Here is a 22272-nt window from a genome sequence, read left to right as displayed (position 1 = left end):
GAGCCGCTTCCATAGGGCCCCAAAACGTTGCTCTTTCTGTAACTGGGTGTGGGGATGGGGTCAATGAAGAGGATGATCCAGGTCTTCTCCAAAATCCATTTTATTACCAGATTCTTAGGATCTTTCTCCTGCCCCCTCCTCATTGCAGCAGTACAAGATTAAACTCAGAGCCTTCATATTGAGCTACACACCCAGCCTTTTTTACTTTTTAAATTTTGAGACAGAGTATTGCTAAGTTGCTAACTTGCCCTGGCTGATCTTGAACTTGCAACCCTCCGGCTTCCTAGAGTTCTGGGACAAGTATACGTCACTACACTTGGCTTCCAAGAGCCTTCTAAAAGTGCCAGCCCATCCAGAGACACAGAGTGAAATAATGAACCATTTGTCTCTCAGTGCACTGCTTTGCTCCCTGCCTCTGTGGGAATGTGTTCACAGAACCTAGGTGAGAGCAAGGAGGTGGGACTTTGCACCTATTGAGAAGCAGGGCCCAACTGCACCTTGTCTCACATGTGACTTCTTTTCACTCTGGCTTAGGCCCCCTGAGGTTGGGGAGATGCTGTGAGGCAACCAGAAATGTGGCTTTGGTAAAGGATGGTGCTGGGTATCAGGGAACCAGTAGATAAGAGCAACACAGCACATGGCAATGTTTAGATGAAAAATCCTGAAGAGTATGATGTTACCATCTCAGTACTGCACAGTGAAGCTGGCCCTCGAGAGGAATGAAGGTAATTGTCAGCAGAGAAGAAGCAGCAGCGTCCCTGCATCCTGCATAGGTCTCTTACCATGCCTCCAGGGCGGGAGGTGTCCCCTGGAGCAGCAGGAGGCACGAATTTGTTGCTGCTCCCTGCAGTAACTTCTGTCCTGGGATGGAATCAAGTCCTGTGTCAGTAATCTTCCATCGCATCAATCAGCTCTTCAGTGTCTTTCTGTACAGACTGTTTGGAGCCAAGGCAAAGAGCAAATCAGGAATAGTTTACTCTGTCAAGAGACCACGCCATGCAGAAATGGACTGCAAACATTGAATTCGCATTCATTTTCCACCTACGTGCATTCTCATTTATTATTCACTCTTCCTCCCAAACCTCAAGGGTCTCCCCACCAGCCTCTGACTCTTACTTGACTGGGATTTCCCTGGACAAACAGGATGTCACTCATCCAGGAGCTCTCTGGTCTACCTCATCCTCCTCACACCCCACCCCAGCCCTTCCACTTTGACCCACTCTCACCCTCCCTGATCATTCAATCCGACCCTCACTCTCACTCTTCACCCACACCCCACCCCACCCATCCTTGTCCCTCCCTGACTCACCTCAGGTCCCACTGACACAAACAGAAATTTCTGCACAACCCACTCCAACCGGTTTGGCTTAGGTGTACAACTTGTCATGGGGACAGAGGCAGGTTCAAGCGGATGCTGGGACATACAATACACAGTTAGTGAACATCCACAGTTACACACACAGCCAGCTCTGGGGATGCATATGACATGCATCCACAGAGACACACAGAAGGCACATGATGTTGGAGAGAATGTGTTATAGATGTTTATGTGCCTGTCTTCTTCTGGCTGGGGACTCCCTGGGTGCACAACTGTCTGTTGTATGTCTCTGTCGCCTCTTTGAGCCTGACACTAAGAGGTACTCAATGTCTGTTGAAAGCTGGTGGTGTGGTTCAGACAGAGAATGCTTCCTGAGCATGCAGGAAGCTCTGGGTTTAATCCCCAGCACAGCAAAAGAAAACAAAATCTGTTGAATGAATGTATGCACACAGGCATACAAGCAGTAATGCCACACAGACACATACACGTGCTAAAGATGCCACCATGGCTTGAATTGCCCCAATTCTTCAGGCTCAGAATGTGGGTGGGAGGAGGGTAAGTGTTGAGTGGCATGAGGGAATGGAGAGTCAGTGTGGAAGAGAAACTCACAAGGCACTGATTTTGAAAATCTTAGGGAGGCATTTTCTCCCAGCCCCTGTCCTGGAACAGGACTTCCCCAAGCTTTATCCCAGAAGTGGGTAAGAAAGGCCTAAGTATGAGGCATAATCCCCAGGAGTGTGGCCCTTGTGAGACTTGGTTCAGGTTTGCGGGTATAAGGGGATAGAGGGACAGGGACATATGTCTGAGAAGAGGAGAGAGGGCTCACTCAAGGCCTGGGTGGTAGCCAGACTCCCGTGTCCTGCTTAGCCTTGATTTCACAGCTGCCTCTGGTGTTTACCGATGAGGACCTGGGTATGGGTCTCACCCTAACTCTCCCTGTGGGAAGTTCTTCCTTCAGTGCACTATATGGCTGGGGTTGGGGTGAGTGACAGAGGGGTCCCTCTGCGGGCTCAGAGATGTCCAGACTGGTGGCACTTTGGAAGAAGGGACACACTGAATGGAAAGGCTGCAGGAGACCGTGTAGCCAGCTTGTGATCTAACTGCTTTCCCAGCCCCATGCCTCAGTTTCTCCTATAGTTTCCTGTACCTGGAGGGGGGAATCCGTGGGAAGGAAAAGAGCTCCTCTGAAAGCAGGTGATAGGATCCAAGGTGTGATAATTATAATTATACTGCAGGATGCTCATCCTCCCCTTCCTCCCGGCCCTACCCTACCCCGATGCACTGGATCTCAAAGCAGCATCGGGGTGGGGTTGTCCCCCTGGCATAGGTGGAGACCAGAGTTCTGAAGAGGGGAAGGGGTTTGCCAAGGTGGAGGTGGAGAGAAACTGGGGAGTACTGGCTTTCAGCCTGCAGAAAACAGTCCTCAAAGAAGAGAGGACTGCAGGACTTCCACTGCAGAGAGTTGTGACCTAAAGCCAGAGATGGTGTCACAGCCCAGAGGCAGGGTTGACATCCAGATCTCAACCCAGTTTGAGATAGTAACTCATGTTCCTTCACCACCTTCTCCATACTACTGGTCATTTATTCAGCAATGCAGTCGATTGACAAAAGTGCACTCAGTGCCCATTAGGTGCTACAAACTACCCAAGCATCCACGCCTGAGATGTGATTGTAAAACAAGCCTGACTTTCCAGGAGTTCACAGACTGCAACTTTCCTCCTGGCCCTTAGTGTAACATATTTACAAAGCCCTGGCACTCAGCAGGCTTCAATCATTGTTCCTTGAATTAAAGCTTACAATTTAGTTAAGGAGATAAGATGTGCACAAATTATGAGTACATAAGCTATAATAAAGGGACGAGCAAAGGCTGAGGGCGAATAGAACAGAGAAAGATTAATTTGGGGGTGGGAGGAGCTGAGAAGGCTTCATGAGAGAGATGGTATTTGAGGTCACTTTTGAGATATTAATAAAATTTGACAGGTAAGTGGCTGGAGGTGTAGAGTGGTAGAGTGCTTACATGCAATAAGGCCTTTGATTCTCTCACCATAAACAAAAATGATTTGACACATAGGGTTGGTGGGGGAGTAGAAGAAAATACTGTAAATGAAATGATTCTGCCTTACTGACAGTGTGTGTGTGTATATTACTGTACTTGGGATTGAAACCAGAGCCTTTGAGCTGAATTATATTCCCAGCTCTCCCCCCGACACCACACCACCCTACCCTCCCTTTTTTTTTTAAAACCAGGAATCAAACTTAGGGCCTTGTGCTTACCAGGCAGGTGCTGTGCTGCTCATCTAAATCCAGAGGGAAGACAAGCATCTATGTATAGGGTGAATTCCTTGCTTGGTCCCTGGCTTCTGCTCTACAGTGTAAGGGTGAGATCAGACAGGAGCGAGCATTTAGGTTCTTTTTTAGGAGTTTTTTTGGGTTTTTTTGTTTGTTTGTTTTTTGGTCTTTTTGGGACAGTGTCTTGCTATGCAGTTCAGGCCGGTCTTGAGCTCACTTTGTCCAGGCTGGTCTCAGACTTGCAAGAATCTTTAGTGCTGGGGAAAAAAATCTTTAGTGCTGGGATTATAGGTGTGCACCACTACTGCTGGCTCTCTCAGGGGTCTTTTTTTTTTTTTTTTTTTTTAGGTATGGGAAATCAAACTTATGACCTCATACTTGCCAGGCAGGCACATTGCCACTGAGCTAAATCCCTGGTCCTCTCTTAGGGGTCTTTAAACTAGTTCCTTGCCTTAGGGACACAGCTGTCTGAGCAAACCATGATCTTAAGATTTGCGTGTCCTCTGCTCAGGCATGGTAGTGCAGGCCTATAATCCCAGCATTTGGGGGGTGCTGAGGTAGAGTCACCGCGAGTTCAGTGCCAGCCTTGACTACATAGTAAGTTCAAGGGCAGTCTGAACTGCATAGTGAGACCCTGTCTCAAAACAAAACAAAAATTGTGTGTCCTGTGGAAAATCCCTTTCACTCTCAAGATCCGTTTCCCCTCTGAAGAATGCAATATATGGGCCAGCAGGCAGGAGGATCCTCCTTCGTTCTGGCCAATGTTGATCCCGTGGCTCCAAAGCTGAGTTCCTGCAGAAATTCAGGGAACTCAGCAAGGTCTCCAGCCAAGCTTCACACAAGGGCCTTGCCCCTATTTGTCCTGGCCAGGCCTGGTGCCTCCCTCTCTGAGACAGCGTGACCCTTCCTGCCCCCGCCCTTGCCGCTCCCTTCACAGCCCCTTCCACACACTCGCAGGTGAAGCCCAGAGCTGAGGATGGGATCCCACTGCCCCCACTCAGGTCCTTCCGCCTGCCCTCCCTCTCTGGCGCCCATTAGCTAGCTCAGGCCGTGGGGGCGGTGGCTGCTGAGTCTCAGTGCCAGGCCCAGCCCCCAGAGACGCACCTGTTCTGACCTGCTGAGCAGGTTCCCAGGTTTCTGCCGTCGTTGTTGGCCACGGCGTGGGAAGCAGCTCTGGGGGAGCTCGGAGCTCCGATCACGGCTTCTGGGGGTAGCCACGGCTGGGTGGGTAGAATAGGGCTGGGTCCCCTAGCAGAGACCCAAGTGGGATAGACAGATACGTCAGCATCCAGGCAATCCACGGCCTCCTGTTTTCTGGGTCGTGCCTCATCCAGCTCTAGAACCGGCTCCCAGGGAGAACTCGGTGGAACTTCAGAAACGCTGGGCAGGTTTCCTTCCAGCCAATGGCCCTGTCCCTGGGAGCCGAGATGTGGGGGCCTGAAGCCTGGCTGCTGTTGCTGCTGCTCCTGGCATCATTCACAGGTAGGACGTGCCTGAACCATCAGGACCCCAGCTTTCTGCGCTCAGCCTGGCACAGACACGCACACACAAATCCATAAACATGCACGCACTCACGCACGCACAAAAGAACATTCTTTTTCCCGGATTCTGGATGGAAGAGCCAATGTCTCTCATCCCAAGTGCCAGCAGTGCCCTCAGAGCAGCCGGTTGTATTTCTTCCCCTTCAGGTCCCCTCTTGACCCCCAAGCAGGTTATCATGTCTGGGGTCCTTGACCTCCTTTGCCAAAGCTTGAGCTGGTGGAAGTGGGAGTAGATGTAGATATGGTGACCCAGGGTAAGTGGGCAAGGGGGTGGAACTGGTGAGGACCCTGTTCACCCCAGACCCCCCTAGAGGTGCCTTGGCCTGTGCCAGGGCTCGCAAACTGCAGTTGAGAGCAGGGGCTGACTCAGGGCTGAGCTGGCCTCCATAGTCATTGAGGCAGGAAGCTTGATGTCCAGGGAGCAGATGGGGCATTTCTTTTTCTGTAGTAGGAATGTACTGGGACCTTTTTCCGTAGTGGGACCTTGCACTTGCCAGGCAGCCTCTGTGCTACTGATCTACATCTCTGGCTGATGGGGCTTTTGTTTCTCCTCTTCATTTTAGGGTTATCTAGGGTATCAGGACTGGGGTGCCTGCTGATGACTATGGGAAAGTTGAACACACTTTTGTAGCCCTTCTCCTTCCCTGAGCACATACACCGTTAGGTGCCAGGGCAGCTGTATAGAGGGCTGAAGGTCTGGGGTAGGGGGCTTCCTGGACAGGGTGTGGTCCCTTTTGTTCATCCCTTGTCCCTCATTTCCTCAGTTAGATGCCTGTATTTCTCTGTACTTCCTGCTTGTCTAATGTAAGTGGAGCAGACACAAATGACAGGAACGTGTACCCTTCAGAGTAGGGGTCTCTGAGGGTTTGTGTCAATGTGCATGGTGAGGCCATAGAGGGATGCTGTATGCTATTCATAGAGTAATGAATAACAGAATCTTTGTCATTGGAAAACTGGGGCCTGTGTGGACAGGATCCTCAGTCTCCAAAGAAGGAGAGAAGGAGCTTCAGTTGTTCAGCGGGCCCTGACCATGACTCCCCCACCCCCAAGCCCAAATGAAGCTGTTAGGAAGAGAACAAAGCCTGGGTACCCATTGGCAGGGTTGAGGGCTGCTCACTCTAGTCTCACAATGGGAAGATCACTGACCCAGCCTCCAATCTCAGGATCTGGAGACCCATCCCCTGCCATATCTATTTGCCATTGCCCTATGTCTTAATTTCCATCTTCCAAGCAACCCTTCTCTCTAGTTTGGGCCAAGAAGATGGGGCTTGTTGCCGGGGCCAAAGAACCCAGCAGTCACTCTTCCTGTAGGGTCTACCCACACCTGCCGAATGGAGTCTTGTCTCAGGACTTGGAAGGGATCAAAGAGATCACTCCAACTTCTTTGTTTTACAGATGGCAAAACAGATAGGCAGGTGAGATGTGCAAGATCGCCCATGTTGGGCTGGGGATTTAGCTCAGCGGCATAAGCGCCTGCCTTCCAAGCAGGCAGTCATGAGTTCGATCCCCGGTACTGATTTAAAAAAAAAAAAAAAAAAAAAAGGTCACACATGTTAGAAGCATAACCAGGATTAGTGTCCTGTCTCCTGACTCCTCACTGTATGCACATTGGGTATAGCAAGGGTACTAGAGGTTGGTGAATAAGACATCATTCCTATCTTTCTTCTCCATGAAGCAAAACTGTTCTTTCCAAGAGAAGCTCAGGGAAGGGGAAAGGTGACCCCTTATCATTAGGAAATTACTTCTGACCTCCCCCAGTGCCTGCAGGAAGAAGCCTACTTTGCCCCAGGATTCCGATACCTAGGAAGAGACCACTCTGCAGCTACTGTGTAATGCACAGGGTTAAAGCTTGCCTTTAGAGCTGGGAACTAGGTTAGACCTCACGTTTCTAGCTCAAGGATCAGATGGTCCCACTTCTACCACCACCTCCACTCTGGCTCTTGTGAATGCTTCTTGGGAACCCCAGGAACCTGAAATGTTCTACATTTTCAAAAAATCCTTGGACTGAGGAGTCAGTTCTTGGGTTCTGATCTCATGTCTGCTATTGAACTGCCAGGTGACCATGGGTGACTAAGAAACTTAATTTCAATAGACCAAGAAGTAGGGCTCAATCTTCTATCTCTGAATCCTTAGACTCTGACTGTCCAGCCCCTGGCTAACAGGACGTGCTGGGGTGTTGGAAGAGTGGGCAATGTGTCTGTGGAGACAGAAGGGGGAAAGGGTTCCTGGCCTAGCTCTAATGGGAATGGAGATCTTTCCCCAGGATACTGCTTTTTTTTTTTTTCTTCTTTGTGATACTGGGGATTGAACTCATGACCTCGAGCTTGCCAGGCAGGCACTTATGCCGCTGAGCTAAATCCCCAGCTCCTTTCTTTGCCTTTCTGCAACCTGCTCCCCCAACCTGTGGGCCTTTAGAGCTCTAAGCCCCAGGGCCCTGCCCCACCCCTGACAGAAAGAGAAGCCCAGGCTTGGGAGGTGCCTCCAACACCACAGCTCTTTGTCTCTCCTTAATGGGATGAGTTTCCGGGTGAGGTCCCCTCCCTTCTCCCTCCCTCATCTCCTGCTCTAGAGCTGAAGGCCTTAAATCTATCGAAACCCCCTGCTAGGGGCTAGGGTCTCAGTCCTTAGGTCTATGTTTGGTGCCAGTGGTCCCTGCAGGACCAGAGAGTGAGTGGTTCTCTGAATCCTGAGCTCTGTCCTTAGCATCAGCTTTCTGACTGAGGTTAGCATCCTAGAAAGGGAGGGGCTCCATACCTGCTTTTTTATTCTTGTTTACAGAAGGGAGCAGGCCCTTTCCTGTAGGACCTACCCAAACCCAGGGAAGCTTTCTTCCCTGCCTGTGTGGCAAGAACTGGGAGAATCCCAGGGAAGCCCTTGGCCCCAGTGCCCTTGGCTCCACCCTAGTGTTTGAAGGGGCCTGGCTGAGAAGACTCCAGCCACAAAAATAATGGTAAGGAGCATAGTATGTCCTGGACCACAGCCCCGGAATCAGTGATTCCCCCAGACAAATGAATGGGGCCAAGCACAGCGAGGAGCAAGGCCAGTGGGTGTGTAGTGGGTGACCATCTTTTTTGGCCACCAAACCATACCCTTGCCCTGGCCACAAAGTCTAAGCAGAGAGGGGGAAGGTGAAGTGGGGCAAGTGAATCAGGAGGGAGGGGAGAGGTGCTTTGGGGTCTAGATCTGGGAGCAGCATGTAAAATAAGAGAAGTTCAGAACAGAGAATCATCCCTACACCTCCCAGCGGTAGGCTGTAGCCAGGGTGCTGGACTCCCTCTCACTGAGCAAGAGACACCTGGGAACTGTGGGCCTCAGCAGCTTTTCCCATGGTTTCGTACCCACCCCCATCCATGTGTCCAGAGAACTGGGGTTGAGACTGTTGAGCTGGGGTGGTGCAAGCTGGCCTTAGAGGTGGGGGAGGGGAGTGGGAGCAGCGTGATGGGTGGGGGGAGGCGAACATCTCGGAGTTTGAGAGAAACCCAACTCTGGGTCTCCCACCCGCAGTGTGGCTGTTGTGGTGACTCAGCGGGGCTCAGACTCTGGCTCCGGGGGGGTTTAGGGGACTTATCTATGCTGGGAGCTGTGTCTGGGCCCGAGCAGGTTGCCTGCAGGCTCATCCTCCCGCATTGTTCTCCTCTCACTCTATGATTGCTGTGCCCCCTCCCCAGACAGTAATCTGCAGTGGGCGCTTTGCCCGGGGTTGGGAAGCTCTCACTAAGCTGGGGGGCTTAGGACAATGGGGGGTAAGCGAGGGAGGTGGATAAAGGCAGCCAGGGAAAGTCTTGTGGTTTTCCAAGTTCTTTAGTTCTCCAAGGCCAAGGTTATAGGGGGGAGGGGGAACCTAAAAAGGCTTTTTGTGTTGTTTATGGCACCTATCCTGGTTGGGGGGCTTTGGTGCTTTCTTTCTATATCTTTCTTACCCCAAACTCGCCTACATTCACAGTTGTGTCCAGTGGATCAGGAGCACAGGGGTAAGGCGAGACAAGAGTTAAACAGGAGAATGAGACCCTAGACAACTCGGACCCCTCCCCTAACCCCCAAGCAGGTGTCCCCCCCCCTTCCCACTAAACCCACACCACACAGCCTTTACCCCAGGCCTGGAGCTGAAGCTGGTTTTTCTGGTGGTGGCAACAGAGCCCTGACAGATTCCCAGGGTGAGGCCTCCTTGGGGGGCCAGAGGTACTAGGGGGCCTAGGGGAGTGGCTGGGGGTGGTGAGAAGGGTGGGAGTCCCTGTAGTGAGAACCAGAGGAGTAAGGGAGAGAGTGCTTTGGTTTTGTTCTGTCGGAGGTTTGGTGGCAATTTCCCATCCCCCTGAGGGCCTGTGACCTCATCTCTGGGTACCTCCACCTGGAGCCTGTGATGAATCTGCCCTGAAGTGTGAGGGTAAGGCGAGGAGGGTGGCCAGGGGCCACATAGGCGAAGGCTCAGAGCCACATACTGACCAAGGGCAGCTGTGACAGATAGACATGCGGAAGCCAAGATAGATGACGTGAAAATATTTACTCTGTGTGCAGAGTTATTCAAGAGAGGCTCGCATGCCATGCTTACAGGGGTGTGAAACGCTCATGTCACAGTGCGTGTGCACACGTTCACACACCAATGTGTGGCTCTTCCCTCTGGGTATAGAAAAGCATGGACAAGGACTCCGTTGAGGATCAGATTTGAACACATATATGTGTGAAACACTGTTCAGTTCATGGAAGAAGGTAGGCTTACATGCACATGAGCTAGAATGAGCAGCAGGCCCTTGACCAAAGATACACACACATTCAGACCCAGAAGACACAAACTTACTCCTTCCTCCTTCTCCCAGGCCCAGCATGAGGATGCCTGTGTGCACCCTATATGTACCAGCAGAGGATGCTGATGGATAAAAGCCCTCATAAAAAAAAGATTTCTTCCACAACAATGCTGCCATGGCTGGGTATCTGCAGGTGCCAGCCTCAGTTTCCTCTTCTGAGGCCAGAGGCCAGAGGCCAGGCCTCACACAGAAAGGAAAGTTGGGACCCAGGTACCCAGGGTGGGGTGCAGCCAGTCAGCCAGCTCCAGGAATGGAGGGCCTGTCTGGGAGCGGGTGGGGTACACAAAGGGCAGGGCCCCAAAGAGGCCCGAGGGGGCCTGGCCAGGGGTGGGGGAGGCTGAGGGCAGGGATCCCGTCTGGCCAGTTGGGCCTGTTCTACCTTGCGCAAGGTGGTGGCGGCTGTGGCTAGGCCTGCTGCTGTGTGGCAGCTTCTGAGTCACCAAGGCTCCTGACCAGCGTCCTGGTGCTCCTGGGAGGAGGGCGGGGAAGGTCAGGAGGAGGAATGCCTAGTAAGTTGGAGTCCACCAGCCTCGACAAGGCTTGCAGAAGAAGGGTCCGTGGGTTTGGCCTCGCCTGGCCATCACACGCCCGTAGGGTGACCTCATCAGGCAGGCAGTGTGTCTCCTGCAGTCTGGTGACATCATCATGCTGACGCCAGGCAGGCTCTGGGTGGGGGAGAGAAGGAGGAGGCAATCCTGGCCTGCCTTGGCCTGGGCTCCTGGGCTCCTGAGTCCATTTAGTCCAAGATGAAGACTCCAGGGCCCAGATTCTCTTTACCGTGCAGCTCAGTGGATGGACTGGAGACAAGTAGACAAGGCTTGAGACAAGAGAATTGTCTTGTCCCTACCAAAGGGACAAGACAAGACAAGACAAGACAAGACAAGACAAGAGTTGTTCCTACCAAACAGTGGATTTAGGGAAATAGGGGCTATAGGGGACGTCCAGGAGGGACTTTCCAGTTTTACTTGGTTCTTCATTCTGAAAAGCTTGGGCTGCTTGTCCTTTGGAGGTGGCGATCTTGAGCTTTTATAAATAGGAACAAGGAGGGTTGGGTAAGACCGTGCTTGGTACCCAATTTCTGCTGTGCCCTAAAGAAAGTATTTTTGGGGAGAATTATGGGTTATTTGTGGTAAAGCAGCACAGGTGACTGCCACACCTAGAGAGAGATGTGTGGAATACCCCATCTAACATTGTTTCCAAAGTGATCTTTGGAAGAATGAGTGTCTTAGTGGGCATGACTGGGACTGCTGTGGGCTGAACAGATATCACTATTTGAAGCAGAGGAATCCCAAGTCCACCCCAACCCTTCTTTGGTAGCCCTGCCCCCTCCGGTGCCAGGAGAAGGTGCCTGGGAGGGGTGCAGGTGGTTAGCTGGACTCCCAGGCTGGGCAGGGTGGGACCAACATTAGCTTAGGCAGGTCAGGGCCCTGGTATCTGGCCCTTCAAGTCTGTCCCGTCCAGTCTGGGCCCTCCCAGATCCCAGCAGCATCCTCCCTCCCTCCACACCTGCTGGTAGCAGGGCATGGGACCCTTCTTTTGTTTGAATGGAACCCTCTGGTCCACTCTGTGCTTCACTTCCTCTCTTCAGGCCTTCCTCCCTCTGTTGTGCTTTCTTCCCTTGTCTGGTTCAGAGGTGCTCCCTTTGGCTGTGAACCCAAAAAGCCACCCTATCCTGCCTCCACCTTGAGGTTGCCATGCCACCGCCCTCCCCACTGGCCTAAACAAGAACTGCTCATTCTTCCTCCATCCATCCTTTCCTTCTGCCCATCTTGCTCACTCATTCCTTTATCATTCATTCATTCATTCAAAAACATTCAACACCAATTACATGGAAGGTATGGAGACCACATTCCACTGAGCATGAAATCAGAAACCATGTTTCCATAAGTGACAGGTGACCCTGTTTCCTCCTTACAGAGCTCTGTCTGGGCAAACAAGAAAACAGCAAGGACCACCTATAGGCTAAAGTTCTGTGGTGCAGTACAAGTAGGTGTACCAGGGACGGGCACCCAAGGCTGCCAGGGGGTGTGGTGGGGGAAGGCTTCCAGAAGGAAGTGATGCCTAAGCAAAGTCTTAAGGTGTGAGTAGGAGTTCTCCAGACAATGATGAGTAGGAGCTACCAGACATAGGGAGGAGGGCATTCCAGGCAGCATACAGTATGAGCAAAGGTCAGGAACAAAGGGGTGTGTGGGGTGCTGGGCAGAGCAGGGACTATAACCCACTGGGGTTGCTGGAGTATGGATCCCAAAGCAGACACTCTTGTCTCTCTAGACCACCATTCCACTCTGACCCAGGCCCTGGCCCCACAGTTCACATTTTACTCCATGATGCCTTTTCTTTCCAGCCCCAAGCTCTGCTCCCTCATCAGTTACCCATCTTGGAAATGCAATTGTCCTTGAGTCTTCACTTTTCCTCATCTCCCTTTCTATAGTCAGCGAGTGGCCAAATCCCTGTCAGATCTCCCCCAGAAACTGTGCCCACCTTTCTGCCCCAGCACCACTGAGCCTGGGCAGGTGCTGCAGCTTCTGGGGAGTGCCCCGTCTTCAGTCAGCCTACTTTCTGCTCCCCACTGTGCGTCTCCACTTGGCTCACACCGCCCAGTGCCTAAGGAAACTGAAGTGACTCTCCGTTTCCTCTTGACCAAATCAATCTCTGATTCTGGCATGGATGGTCCCAGATAATTTGGCCCCACCCAGCCCCAGCCATAGTTTCCATTTCTGCTCAACACACACACACACACACACACACACACACACACACACACACAGAGGCTCACATACCCTGCCTTAGGTTGCGTCCTCTTCTACTTCCTGAACCAGCCACTGGCTCACCTTGATCCTTTTCTGTGAGTGCTTTTCTGGGTCTCTCCCCACCCAGTTCTACTGATGTCAGCACACAATGGCCAGCAACAAACATCACCAAGCACTAAATCAGTACCCACCATTAGGTTTTTTCTCTGTCTGCCTCCATCTGCACCTCTTCCTCCTGTTTAGACCACAGGTCCCAGGAGGGCAGGGACCAGATCCTTATTTGCAGATAAGGTCACATGACCAGTGTCTCTGATTCTGCAATCCCTGAGGGCTTCCTGCAGCCGTTTGTCAGTGTGCACCACAGAACGCTGCTCCTCCTTCCCCAGTTCTCTGATCCTGGCACCCTATGCCGACCTCATCTCTTTAGCTCTGACCAGGGGCCCTTCTGTCTTCAGTGGCTTGCTCATTCCTGCCTCTGACCCTCAGTTCATGCCATTCCTCCCACACGGACTCCCTCCCTGTCCCTGGGAATCCAGTGCTCTCATCCACAAGCCATGAGAAGAATGTTCCAAGGGACAACTGGCATGGCCCCTTTTCTCCCCCTGTACCCAATCCCAGACCCCAGTGGCTCTGCACACTTGCTGAGGCTCCTGGCCACATGTCCTACAAGCATTCAGTTTCATCCCATTGGGAGACTGGGCCTGCCAGGAAAGTTTCTTCCTGGCTTTCCTGTTTCTGCTGGCATCAGTTCTATTTGCCTCAGGACTGTGAGCTGCCTGAGGGCAGAGCTTGGTTTCTGGTCCTGTTATAGTCTTCCATTTTGCAGATAACTCCGGAGTCAATCCTAGGCTGCCTGAGGGTGTGAACCCTCTATAAATCCTGCCTGTGTGGCCTTAGGCAAGCCACTTCCTCTCTCTGGATCTCAGTTTCCTCATCTGTTAAATGGCAATAATAACGCCTACCTCCTGCCAATGTTTTGTGGATCTAATGAGGTAATGAACTGAATGCGCTTTGCAAGCATAAAATGCTCCACTAGTTCCGGCTGGCTTTGCTGTGATTATCATGACGAATGTGGTCCCCCCCTCCCCAGCTCCCCTAATCCTGGCTGCTCCTGTCTGCCCCCTGCAGGCCGATGCCGAGCAGGTGAGCTGGAGACCTCGGACTTGGTGACAGTGGTCCTAGGCCAGGATGCAAACCTCCCCTGCATCTACAGAGGGGACCCCGGCGAGCAGGTGGCCCAGGTGGCGTGGGCTCGGGTGGACGCCAACGAGGGAACCGGAGAGCTGGCGCTGCTGCACTCCAAGTATGGGCTACACGTGAGCTCGGCCTACGAGGGCCGCGTGGAACAACCTCCACCCCCTCGGGACCCACTGGATGGCTCCGTGCTCCTGCGCAACGCCGTGCAAGCGGACGAGGGCGAGTATGAGTGTCGCGTGAGCACCTTTCCCGCCGGCAGCTTCCAGGCACGACTGCGGCTGCGCGTGCTGGGTAAGTGGGGCTGCTGGTCATGGCCTCAGCTGCTGCACCAGGGGCTCAGGATTAGATCGAGGAGGGGAGAAGCTGGAAGCAGGAGGACCTGCGACAGGGACTGCAGAGATAAGTGAGGCAGGGGGCAAAGCAGGAGCCAAAGGTGGGGTCCTGGAGGCGACAGGGAGGACCTCACAACCTATCGTTCCTCGCAGTCCAGGAATTTTCTCCGACTGGCCCTCGCGGCTGGGGAGGAATCCATTTACTAGGGAGTTCTTCCTTCTGCTGACCTGAAATCTCCCTCTGTGTTACTTTTGCCCTCTGGAAAAATCTTGCACGTGCCTTTCAAAAAGTTGAGGACCTTTGTCATATTCCATCTGAATCTGCTCTTCTCCAAGCTACGTGGGTTGTCTCCTGCCACATTTCCACTGAAGGCACTGATTTAAATACTCTTCTGCCATACTGGACTCTATAGCCGCAAAATGTGGGGTGCAGATGTGGACACGAGTCCCAGCCGAGCTGGGGCTACACATGACCAGTGGGGCTTACACAATCTTTAACCTGGACCTTCAGCGAATGTTGTCTGAGATCACAGTTGCCTTTGAAGCCTCTCTTTTGCACTGTGACACCTGTGGTCCACATGGACTTAGGGTTAAGGGAAGTCTTTCCATTCTGTGGTCTGGCTGTTAATATTTTGAAGCTAAAATTAAAGGCCTAAATAGATTCCCTTTATCTGCAAGGAAATTAGTAACATTAGCTTTGAAGTAGAAAAACCTCAAGTGTGATAGATGCTAGGCTTTGTCACCTATGAGCTGATGACCTAGAGCAAGTCATTTTTACTTCCCTGAGCTTTTATTTCTTCACCTGAAAACAGCGATAATAATGCCTACCTCACTGGTTTGTTGACAGAATTAAATGAGATAACATTTGTAAAGTGCTTAACATAATAGCTGGGACATAGTAAGTGCTAAGTAAACAGTGCTATTATTATTACATAGATAATATCTAGTTAGTTTTTTAATTGCTTTATTATTTTTATTTTTTTAAAAAATGCCCCATGCTCATTGTAAAAAAAATTCAAATAATGGGAGGAAATGCAGGCACCTGGAATTCTACCATTTACCTGATGTCTTTTTTAGTGAAATAAGAGAAAGGAAAGGGGACCTACAAACTGACCTCTGTGTCCCTATTTGCAGTGCCTCCTCTGCCCTCACTGAACCCTGGCCCACCCCTGGAAGAGGGCCAGGGCTTGACATTGGCAGCCTCCTGCACAGCTGAGGGCAGCCCGGCCCCTAGCGTGACCTGGGACACAGAGGTCAAAGGCACAACATCCAACCGCGCCTTCAAGCATTCGCGCTCGGCTGCTGTCACATCAGAGTTCCATCTGGTACCTAGTCGCAGCATGAATGGGCAGCCACTTACCTGTGTGGTATCTCACCCTGGCCTGCTCCAGGACCAAAGGATCACCCACACCCTTCAAGTGGCCTGTGAGTTCTTAGATGCTTGGTAGGACGCTGTGTGGGTTTCAGAAAAAAAAAAAAAGTTAGGGAGGCACTGCGAGGCCTTGTACCATGCCAGGATGGCCAGCTGACTCTGCAGGCTATAAGCCTGAGGGTGCTGGCCTGAGGGTATAGAACCTGCAGGCCAATCCCTGGGGGCCTCAGCAAAGTGCTTAGTTCTCCCTGAGCTCAGAGTCCTTTTCTTTTTGCAGTATTGAGGATTGAACCAGGGCCTTTGCACTGAGCTACATACCCAGCCCCTTTTTATTTTTTTATTTAGAGACAAGGTCTTGTTAGGTTACTAAGTTGCTCACATAGGGCTCACAATTGCTAGTCTCCTGCCTCAGCCTCACAGAGTGCTGGAATTACAATTCGGTGCTACCACAGCCAGCCATTGTCCCTATCTTTGCAAACGAGATTGCCTTGCTTCACAGTGTTGTTGGGAAAATCAAATATAAACATGGAATTGAAAACACTTTGCAAAATATACAGTTTAGGGTTTGGAGGCAGACTTGAGACAAGTCCTCATTCTGCTATTTACCAGCTGCTATTTAATCGTTAGGCTTCATTTTCTTCATCAGCAAAATGAGTATAATTATGGCAGCTTTACCAGATTTCGATGGGAATTAGCCACCAAGAATGCAAAGTATCTCATGCGCTGCTAAAGGATAGAAGGCATTCAGGAAATGATAGAACTGTGCTTTTCCAGCATTAGACTTCAAACCTCTGGACAATAAGAGCATTTTCAGCTCACACTACTCTAATGTTGAGCACAAAGCAGGGCTCTCCAGTATGTGTTTATGAAGGGGATGAATTAAACCAGATGTGGTGCTGTAGCCCTGTAAATCTTAGCACTCTGGGAGGCTGAAGCAGGAGGATCACAAGTTGGAGCCCCTCATGGGTAACCAAGTAAGATCTTGTTGTTGTTGTTTTCCTGCAGAGACAGGGTTTCTCTATGTAGTCCAAACTGGTCTTGAGCTCACTGTATAGCCCAGGTTAGTCTGGAACTGACAGCGATCCTCCTGCTTCAGCCTCCTCAGTGGCAGGGTTACAGGTGTGCACCACCATCCCCAACACAAGACCTTGTCTTAAAAAAGACTGAGTGGGAAGGCCCTGGATTTCATCCCTAGCATGGAGAGGCCAGGGGCAAATGAACTAGCAGGGTTGCTAGGCCTTCAAAGAATCCAGCAGTGCTGATGGAGTGTCTGTTCTGTGAGTAGTACTGTGCTAGGCACCACAGGAGAGCCAGCAAAAAGTGTGACGTGGAACTTCTGGGCTCGGGCATAGGTAAATCACTACAGACTGAGCTTGGAGAGGAGAGGGAACCATGTGGCCAGAAGCCATCAGAGAGGTGGGGCCCAGCTAGGTTGGCAGCAGATGAGTTGGCTGTGAAGGGCAGGGGGTAAGGTGGGAGCCCTCCAGGGACCCCCATGGTTAAGGGCCTGTTCTCATTCTTTCTTCTCTCACTTCCCATTGCAGTCCTGGCTGAGGCCTCTGTGCGTGGCCTGGAGGATCAAAAACTGTGGCACGTTGGCAGAGAGGGAGCTATGCTCACGTGCCTGAGTGAGGGGCAGCCGCCTCCCTCATACAACTGGACACGGTAAGGACCTGGGCCTGGGGAAGACCTACTTTGGACGAAGGTCCTTCTCTCTCTGGGGTAGGATGTACTCCTTTGGGCTGGGACCATATATTCTGAACACTACGTAAGTCAGGGCATATGTTTCAGCCAATACAAGAATATGCATGGTAGTGCACACCTGTAATTCCAGCACTCCAGAAGGCTGAGGCAGGAAGATTCCAAGTTCAAACTCAGTATGGGCATCTTAGTGACTTAGTAAGACCCTGTCTAAAAATGAAAAATTTAAAAAAAGACTGGAGATGTAGCTCAGTGCAAAGGCAAAGGTTCAATCCCCAGTGCCAATACAAGTGAAATATCATACAGTGGTAAACATTAACACTGTATATATGTATGAAATGAATGTATAAAGTGAATGAGACAGAAAGCCAGCTGTCTGTAACTGTTATTATACCAGCACTCCTATAAGCACCTCAATGCTGCCAGGACCTCAGAAACAGCTACCAACTTCTGCCAGTTACCTTAAGAGTCCTTGGCTTTTTTCCAGGGCCTGAGACCTCTGGAGAATCAGGAGGGGAAGGTGCACATGTGTGTAAGCCCATGCTAAGCATGTTCTCATGTGTGAGCATATGAGCGATGCATGTGGCCTTGTGCCTGGGGCTAGTTTAGATACCGTGCTATGGGCCATCATTGGTATTAGAGCACATAGCCATATTTTCCAAGAACCTCTGAGCTCAGCTAGGAGTAGAGTGTCCTGTTTTGGGGACCTGGTACCCAGTGATGATGGTGTTATGCCGTGGGAGCCTGTGGGATGGCACGCGTGTCGATCTTCCACGAGTATGTGTGTGGGGTGCCCAGGTCAGGCTGGGCAGCAGAGAGAAGGGGCCCCTGCCTAGACCTGCCTGGGGGAGGGTGGGGCACCGTGGGAACAGCCGGCGGCCCTGGGTGACGTCATGGGCGAGAGGGGTGGAGGGCTGCCTGGGCATGTTGGGTGGTGGCAGCTCGGCCCGCTCCAGCCGGCACCCTTCAGCTTCCCTGTCCTCCAGGCTGGATGGGCCTCTGCCCACTGGGGCACGAGTGGAAGGGGGCATGCTGGGCTTTCCTCCGCTGACCACTGAGCACAGCGGCATCTATGTCTGCCACGTCAGCAATGAGCTTTCCTCCAGGGATTTCCGAGTCACCGTGGATGTTCTTGGTAAGCACAGGGTTGGGGGCCGATGAGCATGGGCCAGGTCTGGGGAGGGGGCAACAGGAACAAGACAGAGAGTGGGAACCGGGGAGGTATTTATTTGCTGGAGGCTGGACGGTGGTGTGTTTTGCAAGGGCCAGCCGAGTGGGTGGTTGTGGGTGTGTTGTATGATGATGGTGGAGGTAGGCAGTGGGTCTGGGGAAGGACGGGGATCTGCGCAGACACCTCAGACATGGCCTGTCTGCAGCAGACCCTGAGGACCCAGGGAAGCAGGTGGACCTGGTGTCGGCCTCGGTGGTGGTGGTGGGTGTGATTGCTGCGCTCCTGTTTTGCCTCCTGGTGGTGGTGGTAGTGCTCATGTCCAGATACCACCGGCGCAAAGCCCAGCAGATGACCCAGAAATAGTGAGTACTGGCTGCTCCTGGGTGGGCAGAGCTGAGCTGGGAACACAAAGAGGGCAATGTGGGCTGGTGGAGGAGGGAGAGGAGACAGGAGAGATGGGTGACGTGACAGTGGGGAGCTTACGGACCACAGGTGGGCAGAGTTTTGCGGGGGAGATGACAGGGGTTTGGGGCCTTGACTAAAGCTGGACGAGGGCAACCACACTGCCTGAGTGAAGATCAGACCTATATGCCTGGTAGCACAGCTGTGCACACACTGCCACTTGCAGGGCTAGCAGGCACCCACACCCTCCCAGCCCTGTTTTGCATAGGCTCAGCCAGGCTAGGCTGAACTTGGAGGCGACTGCTGTCCTCAGTTGACAGGGAGTTGTCTTTCCCAGTGAGGAGGAGCTGACTCTGACCAGGGAGAACTCCATCCGCAGGCTGCATTCCCATCCATCGGACACCAGGAATCAGGTTTGTCTCAAGGCTGGGTGCCTGCGGGGTGTGTGGCCCTGTGGGGGTTTGCTTGTGCCTGGACCTCTCTGCCAACTGACTGGGAGCACAGCCCTGCCCCAGGGGTGGCCGAGACTGGGCTGGGGTCAGGTGGGGTCTGCTAGGACTGTGTATTCCCTTCAGCCCTGGCTTGGGGGCTGCTTTGGGAATCTACTGCCATCTGCCTGGTTGTAGGGTGGGTGTGGGGTGGCAGCAGGGGAGTGAGGATGTTTGTATCAGGGAGAGGATGGACCTGTGGGGTAGGGGGAAAGGTGATTAGGATGAGGGTGGTGGTGGTAGAGAGGTGAAGAGGCGAAGGGAGGAGGCCTTGCTGTGTTCTAACTCCTCCCCCCATGTCCGGGCCCTGCAGCCGGAGGAGAGTGTAGGGCTGAGAGCCGAGGGCCACCCTGATAGTCTCAAGGACAACAGCTCTGTGATGGTGAGGCCCCCCGGCCCCACCGGTACCCCCACCACTCTCCTCAGGCCCCTCTCCTGGCCCCAGATGTGGTGCATCAGCAACCCCCTCACCAGCCCCTTGCACCTCAGCCCTGGCTCAGTGGTCCAACCCCACATCTCTGCTCTGCTTCCTGCTCTACCTCCCTGGCCCTGTGCCCTGGTTCAGGCCCCTGGTCTCTGAGCCCCTGTGCTACCAGCACAACCATTACCCGGAGCCTGACCTCTGACCCTACCGTACCCCAGCGATGATAACCCGGCTGTCCAACTGGCTGCTTTGTTTCCTGAGTTATCCTCTGCTTTTGGTCTTAGAGTGAAGAGCCTGAGGGGCGCAGTTACTCCACGCTGACCACAGTGAGGGAGATCGAAACACAGACGGAACTGCTGTCTCCAGGATCTGGGCGGGGGGAGGAAGAGGAAGACCAAGATGAAGGCATCAAACAGGCCATGAACCATTTTGTTCAAGAGAATGGAACCCTACGAGCCAAGCCCACAGGCAATGGCATCTACATCAATGGGCGAGGGCACCTGGTCTGACCCTGGCCTGCCTCCTCCCCTAGCTCTTCTGCCTATATGGGGGATTCCACTCATCTTGGAGGGAGGCTCCTAAAATGCCCATATTTTTGAGGAAGATGTTCCCTACCCCACTGACTGCTTGACCTTTTCCTCCAACCCTCTGTTCATCGGGAGGGCTCTGTCTGACAGTTGAGTCCCTCCCACCATAAATACAGGTCACTGTGTGTGTGTGTGTGTGTGTGTGTGTGTGTGTGTGTGTATGTGTTCATGTGCTTGAATGCATGCACATTTTTGTTTGTGTGTTCACTGATCATGTGTGCATGTATAGAGTGACTTCCTTTTTTTTTTTTTGGTACTGGGACTCAAACTTGGGGCCTCACACTTGCCAGGCAGGCGCTGTGCTGCTGAGCTATGTCCCCAGTCTATGGAGTGACTTCCATAGTACATGTCCTGCTGCACTGGCTTGTCATCACTTTTAGAGTGAATGGTGGTGTGTGTCACTGGATTCTGGTGATTGTGGGGGAGATGGCTGTCAGGGTTCAGTTTGTGTGTTGTGTGGCTGTATGTGACCTCTGCCTGCAAAGGCAGGTATTTCCTCGGACCCCAGAGCAGTATTAGTGATGCAGAGGTTGGAGGTGAGAGGTGGAGACTGTGGGCCACATCCAGGTGTGCGGGCATAGCTGGAGCTGGGATTTGGCCTCCTAAGTGGGGGAGCCGGGTTCCTACCACTTGAGAGCCACTGGGGGAGTGTGAAGCCACCACCCAAGGGTCCGGCAGGGACTTGAACAGTTACAAAGAAGCCCTCTGCCCTCTGGTGGCCTGTAAGCCTGCTGCATGTACATACTTGGTGTAAAAAACCTTCCTGGGGAGCTTGAAAACTCTGACTCCCTAAGAGCAACAACTTGCAAAACGTTTTATCTGCATTGTTTGTTCCTTGGCTTACTTAAGCAAGGACAGCCTACAAAGGCACTCAGCAGGGCTGGACCTCGCTCAAACCCTTATGCCAGCCCATGGTTGACCCCTGTAGTACTGAGAGGTGCTCCTAAGGCATCTTTATCTTAGGCAGACCCCCTCCAGGGGCCTGACAGCTGTTGGGCCCTGGGACTGTGGGTGTGGTGAGCTCTCTGCTACTGAACCCCTCAACTCTTCCCGTAGCCTCATTTCTCTCTCTCTCTGTTTCTCTTTCTCTCTGCCTCTCTCTTTGGTTGTATCCACTGTTGCTTATGGTCCCTGCAGGAGCTGCTGGGACTTGGTGACAAGTGCTCCTGGTTCAGTGGTGGTGTAGGGAAGAGAAAGCTGACTATGCAGCACGGGAGGGGGGAGTTTGGAGGGGGAAGGAGATGCTGGGTGTCACCTTGCCTTAGCAGGTTCTGGGTCCTTGATTCAGTTTCTGGCAGTTTCTTTGGATAGAGACAGGGCTTAGATGTTTATTTTTATTTGGCCTACCCAAACACACTCAGCCAGAATATTGAGATTTAATACCCAAATCCTGCATGGCCTGAAATCTGCTGGATTTCTAGACTAACGCAGAGGCTCTTGTCTCCTGCTGTCTAGCCAGCCTGGGACTTTGAATGGGAAACTCAAAGGTCTGAGATCCTAGTATGTACATTGTGTGTAAATATGTGCATATTTGTATATAAAATGATATTCTGTTTTTAAATAAACAGATAAAACCTGTTCTGTCTGTTTCCTCTCTTGCTGCCTTTGCCATGTAAGCCCGGAGTGCCATGCTCTGTGTGGGTCTCAAGCAGAGTAGAGCCAGCGTCCTGCAGCTAGGAGGGAAAGGGCAAAGAATTGTTTTCCACAGGCCAAGAACCAATCCCTTGCTGTACAAAGTGTTTTAAATCTTTCATTGTACTGACAACTTCTAATAGCTACGTAAAGTAGACAGCAGTGTACCCTTTTCACAGATGAAGAAACTGAAACTCAGATGAGTTCTAGAATGTCAGAACTGGAAGGACTTAAAGATCATTTGGTTTGCATTCTTTATTTGCTTG

General features: G+C 52.2%; 1 protein-coding gene across 4 annotated transcripts; it reads left to right on the top strand.

Annotated features, from left to right (window-relative positions):
• The first annotated feature begins 1889 nt into the window (after window positions 1-1889).
• On the top strand, window positions 1890-21952 carry Nectin4 (nectin cell adhesion molecule 4). Of its 4 annotated transcripts, none has more exons than XM_003466579.4 (9): window positions 3715-5089; window positions 13829-14188; window positions 15364-15654; window positions 17146-17266; window positions 18289-18437; window positions 18682-18835; window positions 19213-19288; window positions 19677-19745; window positions 20072-21952. In XM_003466579.4, the coding sequence occupies exons 1-9, from the start codon at window positions 5011-5013 to the stop codon at window positions 20294-20296; spliced, it is 1524 nt and encodes a 507-aa protein (XP_003466627.1). In that variant the 5' UTR covers window positions 3715-5010; the 3' UTR covers window positions 20297-21952. The 4 variants fall into 4 exon arrangements, with proteins under 4 accessions (XP_003466628.1, XP_013004672.1, XP_003466627.1 ...); XM_013149217.3 differs by having other exon boundaries at window positions 3716-5089; window positions 18679-18835; XM_003466580.4 differs by lacking the exon at window positions 19677-19745 and having other exon boundaries at window positions 1890-5089.
• The last annotated feature ends 320 nt before the right edge of the window (window positions 21953-22272 follow it).

The sequence above is a fragment of the Cavia porcellus genome, unplaced genomic scaffold (assembly GCF_034190915.1).
Source record: "Cavia porcellus strain 051 isolate PalLab524CR breed Dunkin Hartley unplaced genomic scaffold, mCavPor4.1 scaffold_7, whole genome shotgun sequence".
NCBI lineage: Eukaryota > Metazoa > Chordata > Mammalia > Rodentia > Caviidae > Cavia > Cavia porcellus.
This window is presented reverse-complemented; position numbering and strand designations above follow the sequence as displayed.